A 20,682-nucleotide genomic window follows, 5' to 3' on the forward strand; every position below is an offset into this window, starting at 1 on the left:
AGGAATACATGGAACCGAAATATTTCTAAGCAGTTCTTTAATTTCAAGAGACACCTATGATGTCCTTATTCGGTGCAGAGTAACCGTGAACATCCTAGAACAGATCGTTAAAGTATGAAATCTCATGACCGAGGTGAAGTATTTTTAAAACACTGCGAAACGTATGGGGGTGCAAGTTGGGAGGGCAACCCATAAAAACAGAAGTAAACGCAACTTACCGCAACAGTTTTCCCGTTTCGCAGAGCGCCAGAAGTGGTGGCCGGTCGTTAAACATTGGCCAGTGCTTTGAAGAAGTATGCTACGTCATTGCGGAAGCGGTCTACTTTTAAAACTCCCCGAATAATCTATATTGTGAATCCAGACACCCCCAAAATGCCCATGTAGCGAAACACGTAGTTTTGTTTACAGTCTAATATGCTGCCGCATGGAGTAAATTAGCTTGATAATGCTGTCCCTAAAGTGATACATCCTAGACAGAATTACATTTAAAAGGCAGTTGTAAAACGCCGTACAACAATACGGAACGAACGAGAGTCGCGCATTGCAGCAGACGACAGCGCAGCTGGCGATACCCACCGCGGCCGCCTCCAGCTCTGGAGCGTCTGCTGCGACAGCGCCGGCGGTGCATTGCTGTCTGCAACTGTGTGTGGTCAGTTTATGTGCTGTGAACGATCCCAGTACTTGCAAGGGAATGTAGTGTGCCATGCAACATCATGTCGGGGCGTGATACAAGACGTTTACCAAAAAAATGAGAAGGGTTCAACGCTGCTGAACCGAGTAAAATGTTGTGGTAAGTTGTGTTTACATGTGCTTCTATCGGTCGCCCTCCCATCTCGCACTCGCATATGTTTCACGGTAGTTTAAAAATACTCCGCCTTGTTAATGAGATCTCATACTTTCGTGATCTGTTCTAGGATGTTCATGGTTGCTCTGTACTGAATAACTAGATCATAGGTGCGAAGTGAAATTAGAAAATTGCTTTGAAATATTTCGAGTCCACGTATTCCTATGGGCGCTAAGCCTAGTTCTTGCCCCCAACCAGCTCAGCCTGGCGACAGAAGCGCCACCCCATCGCGCTTACGTCACAGATCGGTGTTGGTCTATACAGTTTTTAGTACACAGAGGAGTTTCTATACCCAAGGGTGTTACGGCACAGGAACGCACGCACGAGCTACAGAAGTTTTAGTGGGCCACAGTCCCCGCTTCATCAAAAAAAAAAAAAAAGTAATATCACTGTGGCGCCACCTAGTGACAAATGCTAAAAACACATCATAGGCAATGCGAAAGGAGGCTGGTTTTTACTGAAGGGGGCAGCAGAGAGTACAAAATACAACAAAATGCGAGCACTCTTCAAAGAATAGAGAACACTGTGCACTTACAAAAACCAGTGACATTTTCTCAAGATGCGTTCATGTGGGTTACTACAGTGTTGAATACGCCCCGCCGGGATGATGCAGTGGTAAGACGCCCGAATAATGTCCGGAATACCCGGGTTCGAACCCGACCTCGGCGGCTGCGTTTTGAGGGAGGCGAAACTAAGAGGCGTCCGTATGCTATGCGATGTCAGTGCACGTTAAAGATCCCCAGGTGGTCGAAATTTCCGGAGTACTCCACTACGGCGTCTCTCATAGCCTCAGTTGCTTTGGGACGTTAAACCCCACAAACCAAACCGTGTTAAATACAGCATTTCACAACAAGAGGAGACATGTCGACTTTCAGTGCCAAATTAAAATTATAAACCCTCGTTTTTTAACTACCGCAGAGCTCAATCTTACCACATGAGGCAAGATTTTTTTATTTCCATCATTTTTTTGGTCAGTGATCTGTCCCTTTAAGGAATGTTCCCACCTGCAACTCACAGATGTGACCATTTTGGTTGAAAAGCAACAGTCACAGGCCATTCAAGCACTGTTCAATTTGCCGGCTTTGCAACTGCTGGTCTCAGAGTGGTAGCCAACAGCAGCACAGATAAAGTGAATGGAAGTTAGTTTTATATCCGGCTTCTCATTGCTGGTGAACAGTCAAGATCTACAAGTCTAAGGAAATTGATCTGCCGGTTGCCTTTGCAAGTGTGAACATTGGTCAACCTGAGTGGCTCCCTGGTTGCATGCCCTTGAACAGAAATGAGCAACTCAAGTTGTGCCCTCTAAACTACTAACTGACCCAAAGTATGTCGTCAATTGTTATGATGTGCTGGACAGTGCCTCGAGCTCATTCCAAGGGACAAGCTTGTCGAACTTTCATCAAGTGACAAGCTTGCCAACTTGCCATATGCATCACTAGGCCTTGCAATTGGCGATTAACAAAATCGGTCTTACAATGCTTTAGTTTTACAGGGTTTAACGTCTGAACGGCCTGGAAGCCACTAAGAAAAATCCATTTGACATGTTCTACAAGAACTTTTTGCTCTACTACGAGTCTTACAAGTAATATTAGTGAAATAAATACTCCAGGCACGAAAAGACAGCAGATGCAAATGCAAGTGCTAACAGCAACAAGGTGGGTCAGATCACACTTGTTACTAGCAAGCCGCTAGCATTTTCTACTATAAAGTCTAATAAAAAAAACTGTGCTTTCAATCAGTTAACTGTAAAAAAAAAAAAAAAAAAAAAAAAAAAAAAAAAAAAAAAAACGAAGAGGCGTCAGATAAACCGAGACCGGTGCGTTCAAAAGCATTCATGCATCTCAATCTATTCAGACGACAAATCAGCAAATTTCCTCACTTCGGCACGTCAGACCGGATCACATCATGCCAGACTCCCACTTCGGATCCTGTGTAATACGTAGAGGCAAATCTTCCAACGAAAGTTACGCGTGCTGCGCGATTCATTTTCTACATGTTATGTATACATGCGTGCAAGTCAAACGAAAGAACAAAGTATAAACGAGCATTCATTCGTTTCTTTTTTCTAAACGAAATCGCTCACGCGGGTTAGCGACGGCGTGCCGCACAGAACCAACGAAATCGTGAATCCTACAGTACTACAAACAAGCGATAGGCCTAGTAAGGACGCCGTTACTGACAGAGCTCCGCTATTGCGCTACATGCGCGGCAAAAATTGTAACGTACGACTCTGTGAAGTTTTCAGACTCCTAAATGTTATATTAATATTCCGCTGCTTTTAAATTAACCATTTGATTGCACCACGAGAGCAAACTGAAGCATGCTCCCGGCACGTATGTACTACGCTCTTGCAATCGCCACACGATGAAAAGGAAAATCATAATGCCCTGCAAAACACCCAACATGCAGCACTCATAAAAGTTAAAACACTTACTTACCAATATATTTTCTCCTTTTCCCTTCACAACAAAAGGACACTAGCAAAGCTCAAACCAGAGGCACACGCTAAATTTCGCGTCTACAAAAATTAGAACTTAGCCTAATGCACAGCGCAGAGATGGCCGAGCCGCATATGCACAAAATGTGATGATGATGATACAAAATGTGATGGTGATGATGATGATGAACTGGTGACCATGCCATAACCATGCCTTTGAATCGGGTGGACACACACAGTATCCGGCCAGAGTGCAAAGAGTTACACAGTTATGCATACACTGAGTTGCGCAGTTACACACACACACGCACTTAAATATCGAGTGTCGTGATGTATCGAGTGGCGCCACCTAGGCGTTACTTTCAACTTCACTACAGCGCCAATGCAACTTCCACTTGTGACTCATATCCTATCGCAATAACAGACCTTAGCGTAACATCGGTGCATGACCTTTTTGTGAGGGAGATTTCAACCAGGCTATGTACGAAATTCGGATAAGAAAAGTGTTTTCTAGCAGCAAAAAATGTCAACCGATTCTATATAAATGACGGTAGTCAAAAGGACGCAGAGTGCTGCGAAGATTGCGGTTTCGAGAAGCATGGACGACGACAAAAACAACAACAGGCCGTTCTCACAAGGCACGTGCTATCCAGAGAAACGTTTAGCAAGCGCTGTCGAGTCTGTGAGTACTTGCACTATTTTGAATTTAGCAACCCGAGTTGAGTATGCCCTCGTAAGTAGCCTAGCCAAGACTACTTACAGAAGCATTTGAAGTTTCGTTAGTAGCGTTCACATAAAGTAGATTGTAGGTAATGAAAAGTAGCACACGCTGTATACTTACTGTGTCGCATTGTAGGGACATGCTTGTGAAGAGGGTGTCACTGTACTGTTGGAAGGGATGACACACTTGTTTGCAAGACTGATCGGCGCCACAGTTGCTCAGCTTGTCGGTGGTGCTTTCTGAGCCAATGAAACCAGGCAAAGAACTCTGTGCGGCATTAGTATAGGATGATGCATCGTCTTGTTGTGGCTCTGCTCTGCTTCCAATCTCCATCATGCGCGCTGCAACAACGTCAGTTGCATCTTCTGCTCGTAAGCCTGGTGCGCTTAGATTGGTTCCTTTAATTTTGTCTCTCTCTTCTCTTGTTCCTTCGTCGTCAGAAAGGAATTTGCCAAAGTGAAATCCTGTATTCATATTAACAGGCGGCACTCGAGTTCTAAATTTCCAATCGTGTGCCGTGGCTTCAGCCGTGGCGCGATGCTCTTCAGTGATCAATTTAGTGCAGACGTTACCAGATGAGCCGTTTATAACTTCAACGCACTTGCGGTCTTGAAAAGTGAAATTGTTCTCTACTGTCTCCGAAACCGATTTGTCTACCGTTTGTTTGCTAATAGAAGCATCATCTTGCTGCAAATTTACTGCGCATTCACTGACGGGAATTCTCGGACATGCTTCAGTTGCAAGTGAAGATTCCGTTTTTAGAGGGCTTTCAAAACATGTTCTGTTATCAGGAATGTTTGTACAGCCCACTTCACTGGCAGTCCTCTGGTCGCCCTCGTTCTTATGGAGAAGTGAACTTCTACTGCCATGTGTTTTGCTTTGCTCAGGCGGTTCATCTGCCAGATTCATCAGAGCTATCCCTGGCCCAGCAGCACATGCCTTTGCTATTGCGTAGAAGCTGCTGCAGTCTTCAGTGCAGAGTCCCAGTGTACTTCCACGAGTGGTATTTACATTAATTTGGTTGACATGGCTCTGCTTTATTTCCATCAGCTGTGAAACTACTGCTGTTGCTTCAACGTCTTGACGACGGTTTTCATCTGGAACTGCTGAATGTGAATATGCAGAAGCATTATCACTTTTACATGCATTATTGAGAGGGACTTCTGTTTTGACCTCTGTGTGAAGTGCTTGGCCGGTGTCCTGTGTTGCTGTGTTGCTAAATCCAGTTGCACACTTTGTTTCTTCATTTGACTTGCCAGTGAGCTTTGTAGGCAAATTTTCAAGCGTGCAATCTTTTGCATTTTTGCATTCCTCTATAGTTTTCTTACCACCAGCCTTGCAGTTTTTTGAGCATACAGGCAGAGGGCTATTCACAGGTTCTTGTAAAATACCTTGTGATAGTGCAGCTGTTTCATGCACAGTTCTTAACATAATTGCAGGCTCAGCGAAAACCTGATGTTCATATGCTAAAGCACTGAAGTGGATATCACTACTCCCTACTTCTTGCTTGTTTTCACTTCTGTCGTGAATTGTGTGTTCTATTACAGTTTCAAAAGGATCACCAAGCTGCTTTTCTAAAGGCAGTTCATTTGTCATACCATCATCGCTTGTAGTTGCTACCTTTGGAGAATGTGTTGTGGCATTGTACTTGGCACTATGTCCTATGTTCATTTGGGTGTTTGCTGCTTGTTCACCTTTGATTACCATCTCAAATTCGTGTTTATCTGAGACAGCACCAAAGAATTCTTCTGTTTCCCCGTCACCAATTGCCTTTTTCAGTTCTGCAGCATTTTCTGAATCACAGGAAATGTCACGTGCTAGAAGTGGGTTCTGGTTATCTCCTTCTTCTTCATTGGTAAATGGTACATACCCACTTGTGGGAATTGGCCAGGGTTCTAAAGCACATTTCAGGTTTTCTTTCACTTCCATAATCACAGGGGCCTTCTGCTCAGTACTAGCAGAATTTTCTTCCTCGGGGTATAAATTTGACTTTTGGGGGCTGCTGAGTTCCTCTTCCTGATGCATGCTCTCCCCATCACTACAGCTGTCAGGTGCACCTGCAAAACCTACTTTTGATTCCGAAGGTAGGTCGTGTACAGTGCCTTGACTGCTGTTAACAGAAGCAGCCACATTTAATCCTTGTGTTGGTGCAGTTCCCCGGTCTGAAGACATCAGCACTTGAGTGTTGTCTTGCATATACTGTATTTCTGTAGTGCTTCCAGACATGTTTGTTACTGTATGTGGTGGGGAGAACTGACAAGGTGCAGCAGATTCCACAGCTCGTAAGCAGGGTGTTATGTCAACACTGATGCCTTGGATGCTTGATGCTGAATGTAAGATGGCTGGGCTGACTGCATTTAATTGTGCACTGCCCTCTATCCCTGTGCTGTCAGGTGCTGAAACATTATTTCCACAGTTTTCTGTTATTTCTGATGTGGTCACTACTGCATTAGTGCTATTACAGATGTCCACCAATTGTTCCGCTTGCGACAATGACGTAGCCACAGAATGATGTGATGCTGTGCAAGATTCAGTTGTTGAATCACAGTTTTCAAAACTTGAGGTACCTTTACATTGCTGTTGGTGCTCTGCGACTCTAGTGCCAGCATCTGACTCGCAAGGTGTTATGGTTTCAATACAAGTTTCACGTAATTTGGAAGCAGAGCACTCTGCTGACAAATTCATTGGGGCCACAGATGCAGTGATTGCTGGTACTGAACTTGTGATTGCAAGATCTGAAATGCTTGTGTTTGAAACACCACCTAAATTGCCCAGCTTCATGTAAGCTTCTCTGCAGTGTGCCGAGCCTGAAGGGAATTCAGGGTCACATTCAAGATTTTGAGTGCACTTGGATCTGGCAAGATCAGTTTCTTGGCTGGCATTATATGTGGCTATTGCAGTTTCATCTTTTGATTTTTCCTGCTTTAAAGGTATTATGTGGCCTAAAGTAACGGCTTCTTGTGGAATTTCACTTTTACCTTGTGGTAAGGCAAGTGAACATATTTCACTTTGGTCAGAGTGCTGACTCAGTCTTTGCCTGTTATCTGAGGGTCCAGCAGCATTGCAGACCATACTTGTCACTGCTTTTTCTACTGCTGCCTTTTCAGGTATCTCATGCTCACTGTCTTCCTTACATTGAGGCAGTTTAGAACTTTCAAGTGAAGCTTCATCTTCCGCTTGTAAGTCTTCTATGGGAATTGGAGAGGCTTCCGAGGCTGCTTTTGCATTGGCCGTTCCCTCCTGAACGCATTCAGTTAAATCCTTTTTCATCAGCAATGACACTTCTGTTGAGTTTCTGGAACACTGGTTATTGGACTCTATGTTTGCGCTGCTACTTGGTGATAGTGCCTCAGCTGTGTCAGCTTCCATGGGCAATTTTTGATCACTTTGTTCATTCAAGACTGGTGGAGACTGCTCCAGAGGAAGAGCAGAAGTGTCTACTTGTGAATCTTTCCTGGGCTCTGTGGCAAAAGTTGAACAACCTTCATGCCTTGGGGTTGGGCATGTATCAGTGCAGAGAGGTTTTAAAACTGCTTCTGCATTCTTGGCTGCCTGTTTTCCTCCACTGTGGCACAGCACTTCTGCTGCTAGTTTTGCTGAATTATAAGAGGGCGTTTCTGAGTTTGTCACCTCAGCATTGTTCGAGTACAATGTACCACTCTGTATTTCTAATGGAGCATCTTTCTTTGCAGCACCTGTACAGAAATTGTGCATTTTTTGCAAACTTTTCGAGAAACATGCAGCACTTTCACATTGTTTATCAGCATTACGATGCTCTGAAGATGGCAGGCTGCTTGACAGCTCCATATCTCCCGTCTTGAAAGGTGATGTAATCTGAACACTTTCCAGTGACATTCTGGATTCAGGTGCAGATGTATGGCAATCTGAAGGCAGTTTTCTCTTTAGCGTCCTCCTGCTGTCAAATTGTTCTGTTGCTTGTTGATCTCCAGGCAGGCACACTTTAGATTCAGATATGCTAAGTGAAGCAGCAGGTGTCTCTAGAAGTGAACTTTGGACAGCTATTCCTTGTTTTTTTGCTCTTGTTTTATAGGTAGGAAGCAGTGCTTGGTCCTCTAATGTACAAGCTGCATGTTCGGGATTCAGAATTTCTGCCCTCGAAAGTTCCGAACTTTCACTGTCACCTATTATTTTTGTTGTTTCATTGTGTGCCGAAGCTTCACTTGTTACTGTACTGCTCATGCCTTCAAGTGATTTTGTAGAGCCTGTAACTACTAAGCATTCTGTTGCATACGCAGTACACATGCTTTTTTCTGAAATGCTTTCCTCACAGGCCTCTTGCTGAAACGTGCTTTCCTTTAAATTTGAATAGAATTTAGTTGCATTGGCTTCTAAAATGAAGCCTGTAGCATCGGTGCTTTCAGAAAAATTGGATGCCTTTACTTCTGCTGCTTGTTTGGACTGAAGTGACACTTCTGGTGGCCTTCCTAGATCAAAAGGTTCATCTTTGTAAGGCGTGCTGGTGCGTTCAATGTTTCCAGTCAGCGGTACACAAGTGGGTGTTATATATGGAGTTGGCTCCCTTTGGAGGCACAGTCTATTGTCTGGTGACATCCCAGTTTTTGTGCTTTCTTCCACTGCACTGTCACCTTCATATAGAGCTGTTATGTTTGGAGGTACTCCTGCTTCTTCTGTCACACTCATGTCATCAGTGTTCGCCTGTCCTGATGTCACCAGGCATGTAGTGGTGAGCTGAAGTTCACTGTCGTTTTCAGTGCCAATGCTCATTTCTTTTAAAAGGCTGTCAGTAGCACTACCAACTTCATCTTCGTCAATGAAGTTAGCTTCGGCATCAGGGACATTGTCACAATGCTCAGTTCTGACGAGTATTTCTTCTGTTATTTGAAGAATAGATTGTACTGCAATTGTTGTTTCTGCAGCTGTCAGTGATCTCCGTACAGATACCTGTGAAGGGCTGGTGGATGTATCTGCTGTAATGATGCTTGTGCCAGTGGCAGCATCCTCGTGATCAGATACCAGGGAGGCGTTACATTGTTTTAAAACTGCTGGTTCTAAATCTTGGGTGGCAACTGCTGCTGCATGAACACTCTCTTTCTCTGCTGAAGATGTGGAATTTTCCTTGGTATTCGCAGCACATTCAATAGCAGAGTCATTTTTTAGGTGCGAGCTAGTGTGGATTACATCACCTATAATTTCTGTACTTGTCTGGAATTCACATGGAGTTAGCCGTGAAAAAGCAATGGATGTATCAGCTGTGATACTGTCTGTGCTAATAACATTGCGCCCTTCTGAAAGAGATGTTGGAGAAACATCCAGATCTTGTTCTGCAGCCATTATTTCTACTTTCCGAGCAGCAGTGACTGTCAACTGAGTATGTTCCTTGTTTTGAAGTGTGGGAACTTGCTCAGTATTAGCGGTGCATTTTCTGGAGGGGGAGGCATTTCTTAAGGTCTTGTCATATTGGGCTCGTTCGGCAGAATTAGGTATGCTATTTTCAGTTGTTGCTTGCATTGATAGCATACCACTTTGCGCTGATCGGATGTTTTCTTTGTAATCAGTTGCCTCAGCTGTTATGTGTAATTTGTTCAGTGTTTCATGAAGGTCATCCCCAACTTGAGCAGACGGCAAGCTGCTTGAACTGGGTGTTATTTTTTGGTCTCGTTTGATATCTTTAGTTACAGATGATTGAAATGTTGATCCACTTAGAGCATCACAAGGCACTTGAGTAAAATGGGTATTTGGATGGACTTTAGTGGCATTTTCTGAAAGTAGTTCACTCTGCATATTTACACGGCTGTAGGAAATGCCACTTTTTGTTGTACCAGTCCTCGTTATAAGCATGCGCAGGGGCTTTCCCCTTTCCTCACTTCCTTCTATCACGGGACACTGAACAAAGTTGCTGGTCCCTTCATGGTTCAGCTCTGCAACTCTTGAAGAGGAACGCTGTGGTGAAGTTGGTCTCCTTGAGGCTTTCTCACTGCTGGGTGTCTGGCTGCTTGCTTCACTGGTAGCGTCTTTACTCAAAGTCACTGACATAGCAAGTGTGTCAATTGCCCTCTGTGTTGTTCTACGCCCAATTTTGAGCTTTTGAGGTTCCCTTGCCAACGGTGTCTGCTTTTCCCTTGCATGCTCTTTCTTATCGTGCTGCTCAGTAACTGGTGTTGCAGGGTGTGTTCTTACATCTGGATCAGCTTCCTCATCGGTGATGGTAATTACTGTGTGCTCAGACCTTTGTAAAGCCTTTGCACTTTCCTCACTGGCAGATTGCTGTCTTTTTCTTCGGGAAGGGTACCGCTGTCCATGATACCCCTCAATTGGTGGTGGAGAAATGGCAGGTGCTATAGCCCCTTTCCGAGGTGATCTTACTACCCTTTGCACCTTGATGTCAAAGCTGGGCTCATTTTGATCACTTGAAATGTTCAGCTCAGGCTGGACAGTTGGCTTTGGCTGCCCTTGTCCTGCTAGCTTGATACGTCCCTTCTTAACAGAATCCAAAGAAGATGGTTTTCGATGACGCAGGCGACCCCTGCAAGCCTCCACTGGAGGATCTGCTGCTTCCATTGGTGGCTTGCCTTGAGTGGGGTTGTCGCTAGCAGCTCCTCCTGGGTCTATGGAGGATGGGCAGGTGCGGCCTTTACACGGGTGTTCCCAGGACTCTCGGCAGCTTCTCTTCTCATCCCCTGTTGAGCTGAGCATCACTGGCCTTGATGCGATGTCTTCACTGTCCACCTGTTCTGTGGAACTGCAACAGGCCTCTGCACATATGCGGGTAGCAGCAATGCAGCCTTCATATACAACAGATGTTATCTGCTGGAGTTTTACAAAAGCAGTTATGATTTACCATACTGTTCATTCAAACTAAAGAACACATTTTTTTTTTTTTTTTTTCAGAGTTAAACTTTCATTGCAGAAAAAAAGTGGAGTGGCACTACTTATTGTATCAAAAAGCTCCTTCAAGTTTTCTTGCATGGCTTTCTAAACGGGGTGGCATTGGTATGTTACAAGCAGTTTCATTGAATAAGATAACAAGTTGTTTTATTAAAAGTGAGATTCAGTGGTCTGCCATGCAATCGAAAAGTACAATTTATGATGTGCAGCACAGTGTAAATTTTGGATGAACTGAACAATACCTGCAAGAACAGGTTCTGTCTCAGCAAGGCCCATCCCAATGTACTGTTTGCAGAGCTAGTTCTGGTTTCACTAACCTGTGTAAAGTGGCAGGTTTTTCTGCAGCCCTGTCTTATTGTGAATGGATGTTGTAGCCATTGATGTAATTAAAATATGGTGTTTGCTGCAAAGCTGGGGTGATATATGACAGATTACAACCGTGTACCAGCGACAGTTACCAAGCAACCACTACAGAATGAAAATAAATTAGAAAAACATTGCCATGAGAAGTTTGCTATGTTGCTATTACTATAATTCAGAATCTATGGAGGTGAGCTCCATTTAGTAGTACACTTTAAAAAATTTAGGCCATTAGAAGACAGAAGTATGAACAAAGATGTAACTTTTTTTTATGCTGTCTATTCATCTTGCACCAATAAAACTTAGTGTGAACGTTGCTAACCAAATTTTGGTTTCTGTTGCCGATACTGCAGTTCGTTCATGATATTGCTGAAGGGTGGCACCTTTAACTATATTTTCAGAAATTACGGATTATAGTTCTATCAATTGATTTCCATAATCCTTATGCGGCAGTGCTTTCCTCTTTTGCCAGTTACGGTTTACTGGTAGTCATTCTTGTCTGCTCTCGTGCCGAGTTTTACTCAAAGTGACTACGAGGGATGGCTTAGTGGAGAGCTCAGGATAATTTAAACTACCTGAGATTCTTGTGCAGAGAAATCGCACGGTGCAGACACCTTGTGTGTCGGCTCCATCGAAACTGCTGCTATGGTTGGGCCTTGGGCACCTCGTACCTGAACACTGAAAACTGTGCAGTGTAATTACTTACTTTGTTTGAAAATGACGAATTAAAACATTCCAACGTCAGGCTGTTTATTTAACAGTTTTATGCTGCTGTGCAAGTCTCAAACAAATTCACTGGCAAAGCCAAACAGAAAGCCAAATGCCCAAAGCTGCTTTTAGCTGTTTCCACTCACAGTGCCTGTGCCTGTAGCATGGCTTCCTTGCACATCTTTAACAAGCGTCAAGGCTGAAAAGTAGCTCATCATAAGTAAGTGGCACTGCATGCATTTACAGCAGGCTACCATGATACATTTTAGCAAGTGTAGCAGGCATAATGCACAAAAGCACAGTCTGTGATCTGTCACATCAGTGACTAGTTCTGTTTAAATTTTTCAGTGCTCAGGTACTGCTGGGCCTGTCTCCCTTATCCTTGTTTTTACCACACTGTAGATCCAATTACACTGATGCCTCAAACTGTAATGACATTAGTGTGTTATAATTACCATGGATACTAAGGTGCAAGCTTAGTTTCACTGCTACCAGCACAAGCAAAAGAAAGCTTGGTTCGATGCATTCATTCAGACTAGGCTATCTACTTACGTGTCTCAGCCAGTCTGCGCTCCTTAAGTTGCATGGCATATGTTTGCTGTTGGGCTGCCAAGTACTGCTTGACAAAGTCGTTCTGTCCAGCCAGCTCATCTTGAAGCTGCAATAAGTGGTAGAGTGGGCACATAGAGACTTTGCCAGGCGTCTCCTTGACTGCTTAAGTGCTTAGTGGGTGGGTTTACAGTCAGGGTTCCCATACAACACAGGACTTGTGTGTGTGTTCAATTGCATTGCACTTGAATGCAAGCATTGTCTGAGGCACCCAGCCGCAATAGATGTTGTTCTCTTTGACCCGTAGCATACAAAGCCTGATGAGGTCTGTACGATTAAAATGGGATGGCATGCATGATTACTACTTGGCTAAAGGTTATTTTTGGCAGGCTTTTATGTCATCAAGCAAAGATAAAATGCTCACTTCACAGTTTTTGCCATATGGACACACACTGTTCACCCGGCTTGTCTGGTACCCTTGCAATTTCTTTTGCTGCCAAGCACATTCTTCGAAAGGCTACAGTGCTAAATGAGTGATATGCATTGTTGACTGGTCATTTAGTACCATTATTTACCTTTTCTGGGCCATTTCTCAGAGCATCCCAAATTTAAATAAGTCTCCTTTGTGGAGGTAAATATGCAATTAAAGAAAGGACTAAACGAAGAAACAGAGATGACACACGGGACAGTAGACAATAGACAGGACACTTCACTGCCTACTTTGCTGGAGATGCTACAGAATTCCATACTTCAGGTTATGTCTTATGTCAGCTTGCCTCTTTGGTGTTCCGTTTCCTTAGTGCAGCCTAAAACGTTGGTTCCCTTGCAAATATCTCATGTATTCATGCAATATTTATTCTTTTCTGCCAAAACTCATGTAGATGACTGAAATGGCAACTTAATTTGTGACATTTAGCATGGCACCATCAATTTATGTGCCACAATTGAGCCAGCCATATGCATGGCATCATCACAACACCAGCTTTTCTTAACTTTCATGCTTTTATTGCTGTTTACCTCCTTTACACTACCATGCTAGCTGGCTAAAACATTACTCCAATCAATGCCTTGAAAAAAAAAAAAAGCTGCCAAGGGCAAAGAAACGTGTGTAAAGTTGCAATGAGCATTTCATTTTTTTTTTTTTTTTAGCTCTAGTTTTTGTGAAATCTGCATACATTACAGTTGTTAGTCTGACTTCAAATTGGGAGTAATTGCTCGTCTGCTGCTTTGTCTACACCACATGACTTTTATATGATTTAATGTGTGGTACTTAATTTCATTTAGGCAAAATCAATCTGCTGTGTTTTAATACGTGAAGATGCGCACTTACGTCAAGGTTGGGCACACGATCTGTAAGGGAACCAATTGTTATTAAAGCATGTATTACATGAGCGAAATTTTCTAAGATATGGAGCACATGCAACTCACCTTCAGCCTTTACAGACTCATCATGCAGTTTTTCAATCTTAAGTTGCTGCAAAAAAAAGAAAACGAAGGCGAAGTTGAAGGCTACACTTGTTTAGTATACGCTGCTGACAAAAATTTTGCACCTGCACTTTCGAAGTGTCCCGCTGTTACAGCGCAGAAAAACTACGCTTTAGCAACTCACAGCCGCGTATTATAGTTCTTATTTTTTTTCTTCACTCAGCCCGCGGGCTTCGATCTAGCGCGTGGTAAAGCAGACAGGATACTGTTGCTGCCTAAACTAAACTGAGTGATGCTTCTCAGAGGCGCTGGTGTGTTTGTTTACAAAGGCTCGATTGCACGTGCTTTTTTTTTTTTTTTTAATTGGAGGCAAATAGATTGGCACACACGCTGTTGAATGCCAGCAAAGGGGCTGCAACAACTCGTGTAGCGGAGGTGGGTTGGGTTCTCCGCACGTAGCAACGAAGTTGCTTTCGTCGGATCTCCGCGTCCACAAGTTTTCGCGCGCTCTAAAGCCACCTTTACTGACTGAGGCCAGTCGACTTACAAGCTTCAGCCGCTCAACGAGTTCCTTCTTGCTTCCGCTTTTCGGTAGCCCTCGTTTCTCGAGCGCAGATCTGAGGTCGACGACGCGAAGTGAGTGTAGTGTTTTGCCATCCAGCACTGCTTCAGATTTATCCGCCATTTTTCGCCGTTGCTGCCTTGGTCCCACTGAGGCTTGGTCCAGAGCCCATTTATGTTGCCACGATTCGTTGCGGCGACCGTCGCCACGAGCGCTGCTATCCAGCATCCTAAAATATATTCTAGTTCACTATAATCCTATCTCTCTCCGATTGATGACAGTCTATGGTCGTGGACTGTGTTCATGTGCTGGTTGTTCGCTCTTCGATGTGCTTCAACCTCGTCAAACAGATGCACTCGCGGTTACTGTAATTCATATGCGCTTCCTCTTTTTAGCAGCATTTCAAGGTCGACAGCGGCCATCTGCTAGCGACGTCTGGCGAAAAAAAAAAAAAAAAAAACAAAAAAAAAAAACAAGGAGTGTATTTGCTGTTGCCGTGGTTTCTGTTTCTCCGCCTGTGACGTCGCGCGGCAGGTTTAGTGGTTTTAGCGTTTTGCTCATTTTTTTCGAAGCTTGTCGTGCCGCGTGGGCGGTGCCCTCGTGTACGGCAGACGACCGGGCGCCGCGTCGTTGCTTGTTATATGGCAACACCTGGCTGCCTCGGCTGCTGGCCTTTGGACTCGTGCGTCGCGTCACTGCGTCCGCAGGTCCTCTATTCACGGCTGCTCTGTTATTTTTTTGCCCTCGCGTTTTCGTTTGCGCATAACGCACAGGCTAGCAGGCGGCCACTTTACCTGTAATGTGTGATCGATTTGGCTTAGTCTTACAACTTGTATCGCAGGCACTTGGCCAAGATGATCGAAATGAGTATGAGGTAAGCGGCTGAACGTGTACGCTTCGTGGGCTTCGATACATGTATTCGTAAGTTCTGACGTATATGTCCGTGTACTAGGCGAAAATGTAAAGGTTGAATAGCTGTGTTAAGCATTCGTATAATGGACGAACTATCTTCACTTTCTGTGAAGCCTGCGTGAACAGCTGTCCCTGTGTGCATCGTCTGTATAACCCTTGTTCTCGAGATCCACTACGAGTGTGGTGATAGGATATTTCCGTGTAAGGTGCGCTCCTCATTGCTTGCCAGTGGAATCGTTTGCATATCCAGTATTCAAGATTTATGGTGCTGAAGCTGGCGTGATTAGTTAGTAAAAACCACAGTTGCTCGTATTTCATGAAAAAGAAACGGTTTTCGCTAGTACACAGACATATCAATACGCTCATAGTGCAATGTTAAGAGGGATAGTCGTCTTGATGTCGGAAAATCTATTCGGGGTGGGGGAGTTCTCAAAAGGATCAACTGATTTTGTGGCAGAAGGATAAGCATACAGTTTGGGCAGTAGAAAAAATAGTGAGCTGCTCAATAATATAGAACTTTCAGTCAAGATGCAGCTCGATGCCTCAGTTTTATTTGTAATATTTTGTACTTAAAAAAAAAAAAAGGCTACAGGCATATATGAGCTTACAGCAGGCCTGCCAAATGCACATGTAGATAAGCTGAGCTGACTTGTGGTAGCATAGCTCATTGCTTTCATACCACCTCAGCTTTGGCCTGCTAATCTGCATACAAATTTCATGCATGTGACAGTTACTCCCATAATAATAGCTAGAAATTTCAAAAACATTTGGAATCAATTGGAACTATTTCGCTTGTATTTTACTTTTTGATTTTATTTTTACTTGCTTGGGGGGGGGGGGGGCAGATACGAGTGAAATTCTCATTCATAGGTTTTTTCGTGCTTTGGTTTGCACCCCACCACTGTGGCTGCCCAGCAAGAGTTTGTAGTCTCAATCACGGGCTTTATTTTTAGAGGTATTTGGCAGAATGACCATTGGTGCACAATAAGAACTTTGGTGGTTTGAAATTGAACTTTAACCACCTTCATTTGCAACAGCTGCTGTGTGGAGTTTGTAGTCTCAATCACGGGCTTTATTTTTAGAGGTATTTGGCAGAATGACCATTGGTGCACAATGAGAACTTTGGTGGTTTGAAATTGAACTTTAACCACCTTCATTTGCAACAGCTGCTGTGTGGTTTATCATTTAGATCATTGTGGTATTAGCCTACAGGGATATCTCTGGGTGTCTGCAGCATATTTCTGTGTTGCAAAACATTCCTACTCGAGTGTATGATCCGGCAAAGTATTTGGGTCACATAAGACCGCCACATTTCTTTCAAATGAGTGGCACAGGGAACATTTTTGTCTAAATCGGAGATTCTCAAAGTGGGGTTCTCTAAGTCACTAAATCTGTCCGTGCTTTTTACCTTACCTTCTAGTCTAATGACATAATTTTAGGACTAATCATACTCTAATTGTCTGAAGGAGACTACTTCATTATACTCGGTCAGGATTTAATTTGCTCATTCTCTACGGGGCGGGGTGTCTGCATGCATGTTAGGCAAGAGCAGGTAGAAGTCAAGATATGTGATACCCCTTTTGAAAGCTACCAGGACTGAAAACCTTTTTAAAGTAATGCAGAAAGCAAATAAAATTTACTGAATTCAGCTTTACTGGTTGTCATTATGGTTTTTTTTGTAAACGTTTCTTTAATTTGAAAGCCAAAACTTTCCAGACCTTAAAGGAAAAAGCTGTGTATGCAGAACTGAAATTTGTTGTGTGCATTTCATATGCAATGTACTTTTGTTGAGCTGTGTAGAATGGTAGCAGTTGTGCTTGTTACATATGCTAGCCCAAGTACACAATGGCTCCATGTGCGTATCATGATGATCCCCCATTTCCCACTTGTGTGTGTGTGTGTACACACACAGTATCAACACAAAAGAATGACCCTTTATTTTGCAAGATACATTGTAGTTTTCTGAGAAAAAAATTATTTGACAAGATATGATGATAATAATAATAATAATAATAATAATAATTGGTTTACAGGAAAGGAAAGGCACAGTATCTGTCACACTTTTTCTATGGACACCTGAGCCATGCCGTAAGGTTTGGTTTGGTTTGTTGGGTTTAACGTCCCAAAGCGACTCAGGCTATGAGAGACGCCGTAGTGGAGGACTCCCGAAATTTCGACCACCTGGGGTTCTTTAACGTGCACTGACATCGCACAGCACACGGGCGCCTTGCTTTTCGCCTCCATCGAAAAGCAGCCGCTGAGGCCGGGATTCGATCCCGCGTAGGGAGGCAGGTGGGAGTGAAAGTGGAAAGAGAGAAAGAGCTGCCATATTGATGGCATGGAGTAATTTTGACCACCTGGGGATCTTTCACAAGAGGTGGAAAACGTTGCTTTTGCCGTTTTGTGAAGTTTCAAGTTGGAGCCCTGCTGCAGGGACGCTAAAATTGTGTAACGCATCAGTGTTTACTCAATAAATCTATGCAACTTTTTCTATAGAAATGTTATGAAAATGTTTTTTGTTGGTGCTGCTTTTTAAGTAAACAGTAGCAAATTTCGCTGCACGAGCTGAACCCTGCAAAAAAGTCAATTTTCAGCTTGACAATCTGGCACGATACATTGAAGTCTTAATACTGAATCTTTTTCTTTCTGGATATTTTTCATATGTTTTTTATTTCAGGCAAAATTTTTAGCTTAAAAGTCTCCCAAAATTCAAAAGCACCAAAATTTAAGCAACTCTGATAAGAATTTGAAAAATGCCCAGGGAAACCAATTGAGAGCATTTCAGAGTCACCTGGCCTAGCCTTTAGTATTTTTTCGTTTGCAAAAGATAATTAGTACATACTAATTAGTTTTTTTTTTTAAATTATTAGTGTGAGGTTATGTCAGTGTAAAAGTTGTAGATCTTAGAAAATGGCTAGCTATGTCGTTTTCATCCAGGTAGCATTTAATAGTTTGTTTTCTGGCCAGAAATAATCTCTCGCGTAAAAAAACACAAATGGAAGTGCTGCTCCAATTACTCCATTCTGCTCCAAACTGCTTTTCCTGCTCCATCCTGTTCCAAAATGCAATATTGGACTAAAACTGCTCTAAACTGACTGGCTTCATGTTCTACCATCAAATTTAGCAGAACACGGGAACAATGTCGCAGCACCAGGGGCAAAGATATAATGCACCTTGTACTGCACTTAATACAAATGAAATTTTTTGTAAGGGAAGGAAGCATGGAGCATAATAAATATTTTTTTTTTTTGTAAGTAAATTTAGTGTGAGCCACAAGTAATTGGAGATAGTCAATTGCGAAAAAATGCACTGTGCATGTGACGTAGCGCCTCCTCCCAGCCTTTTGAATCACCAGTGGAGAGAGTAGCGAGAGCACCAAACGAAGCAGATAGTGTAAATAACCGCGAACCGTTAGGAAACTTGTCTGGCTGCAAAAAATGCACAAGTCTTTGTAATGCTTTTCCTATGAAAACAAGCCAGTACTTCAACATCGAGCCCCTTTGTTCATGACAAACACGTCAGGCCTACTTCAGGCAAAATCATACTTGAAGCATTATGGGTTGGTACGCCAAAGCTCTCAATCACTAGGAAGGTTCTCAAGAGTGTTGGAAAGGCATATGGCCAACCGCAAAGATATTAAAAATGAGCCTGAGTATTGCTCAAGCAAAGAATGATGAAATATTGGCAGGAGGCAGTGAAGTAAAGCTGAACGATGGTATACCCTTCAATGTCATCTGTCTGTATCCCAAAGCTTCTTCGAAATACTTGAAGCAGCTTCCACCTCTGTTGACCTCCTCCATGTTTACAAACAAGGCAATCGAGGTGGCACACCAGTCATCTACGATCCCACAGTAGGCAAAAAGCACGGGAGCGGCACTGGTGCCAAGCTTGTCAAGGTGCGTTATTGTGGTCTGAAGGCACCTTTTTAGCAGACAAAATAAGCAGGGCTCAGGAATTGATCAGCCCAGGCATAGGATCATGTAATACCCCATATCAGGGGGCTTTGAAGTGTATTCTAAATAAATAAATAGATATGCACAAGATAGGAAGTGGAAATGTACCCATTAATCTCAACTTCAAATTAGTATCACTGCTAGAGGGCATCGAAGTGGTAGACTCGACATTTGAACCTATCAAGTCAAAATAGGAAAACGCATCAGGTCAGGTTAGATGTTCAGTTATGAAGTGCACCAGCAAGCGTTCTGTTTGCTGCTAGTCTGTTCCAAGTTGTTGCTAAGGTCAGTCTGTGTTACAAGATATAGCTATTTTTGCATGCTTTGGCCGTTTGTCTTGTCAAGGATGAGTGCGAAGTTGAAAAGGCATTGAACTTGCATAAAAAGAAATCAGATTGGAGATTTTGTATTTCAGAAAAAGGAAGCGGCAATTATCAGAGGCATTTGACCTTAGAAATGTGCTCCAAAACCTAATTCGAATGCTTCAAAACTTGTTTCGTTGCTCCAAAGCTGCTCCAAAATGCTCGAGCCTGCTTCCACCCCTGAAAAAAGCTTCCTTGTGACGCCAGGGCTATTTTTATGTCCTGAGGCACTATCGAGATGAAAAAGTATGCTTTTCTTTGCCGTGCTGTCTTTGATGAAGCTTGTGTGCACACTGGGCGAGTAATCTAATATAGCAGCGCGTCACGTGACAGCTTTCTTTGAAGGCCAATAAATAAAGCTACGTAAATCATAGCGTGATTGAAACAACGCAGCTAGCGGTTTTTTGAGACAGTCTACAACTTTTGCATTGACACTCTTTTTTCTCGAGCCAGTAAATGAAAAGTAATTAACTTTAGTGAGCGAAAAAATACTGCACATTAGAATAGGCAACTCTGAATAGCTAGTTGGTTTCACTGGGATAAAGCTGACCACATTTTTTAAAACCTTTGTTACAGTTAGCTGCTACACCATGTGTATATATGTATCTATACACCTGAAGGGAGATTGTCCATTGGCGTCCTTCGTATGTGTCTTATAATAAGCTCCTCATTTCCCTATGTGCATGCGTGTATGAGAGAGAAAAACGAGAAGATGCAGGAACACTTTTCTGCTTTTCAGAAAGCCTATGTGAATTACCTCAAAAGTCTGGATGCTATTTCTGCCAGTCTACTGAAAGACTATGACTCCCATGGTGAGTGTGGTAATAATCTTGTTAAGAGTGCACTAGTTTTTGTAGGATACATAGGGCATATGACCACTGCTGTCAAAGACTTATTTGCGGAGAGGGAAAGTATTGATACCCATTTAGTACTAAGTACGGGATGTGCGGTTAACCTATGTCCAGCAGGCTGGGTTATATTT

General features: G+C 43.2%; 2 protein-coding genes across 7 annotated transcripts in view; one reads left to right on the forward strand and one right to left on the reverse strand.

Moving 5' to 3' along the window:
- Nucleotides 1-14,828, reverse strand: part of LOC146204253 (uncharacterized) — a 61,819-nt gene extending 46,991 nt beyond the window's left edge. For all 4 annotated transcript variants that reach the window (XR_014703961.1, XR_014703962.1, XM_084589194.1 and 1 more), the window contains exons 1-5: nucleotides 14,459-14,828; nucleotides 13,915-13,960; nucleotides 13,817-13,836; nucleotides 12,490-12,595; nucleotides 4,123-10,736 (exon numbers count right to left, since the gene is read on the reverse strand). Coding sequence is in view for 2 of the 4 variants with exons in the window: in XM_084589194.1 (XP_084445320.1) it covers nucleotides 4,123-10,736; nucleotides 12,490-12,595; nucleotides 13,817-13,836; nucleotides 13,915-13,960; nucleotides 14,459-14,701 (7,029 nt within the window). In the remaining 2 variants the exon portion in view is untranslated. The remainder of the gene's footprint in view (nucleotides 1-4,122; nucleotides 10,737-12,489; nucleotides 12,596-13,816; nucleotides 13,837-13,914; nucleotides 13,961-14,458) is intronic.
- Nucleotides 3,674-20,682, forward strand: part of LOC146204254 (VPS9 domain-containing protein 1-like) — a 56,887-nt gene continuing 39,878 nt past the window's right edge. The window contains exons 1-2 of one of the 3 annotated variants that reach the window (XM_084589204.1): nucleotides 3,674-3,963; nucleotides 20,440-20,512. In XM_084589204.1, coding sequence (XP_084445330.1) covers nucleotides 3,826-3,963; nucleotides 20,440-20,512 — 211 coding nt within the window. In that variant the 5' untranslated portion in view covers nucleotides 3,674-3,825. Of the gene's footprint in view, nucleotides 3,964-14,968; nucleotides 15,348-20,439; nucleotides 20,513-20,682 lie in introns of those variants that run through there. The other 2 variants (XM_084589206.1, XM_084589205.1) reach the window with 2 other exon arrangements.

The sequence above is a fragment of the Amblyomma maculatum genome, chromosome 1, assembly GCF_055883805.1.
Source record: "Amblyomma maculatum isolate TAMU_Amacu chromosome 1, ASM5588380v1, whole genome shotgun sequence".
NCBI classification, from domain to species: domain Eukaryota; kingdom Metazoa; phylum Arthropoda; class Arachnida; order Ixodida; family Ixodidae; genus Amblyomma; species Amblyomma maculatum.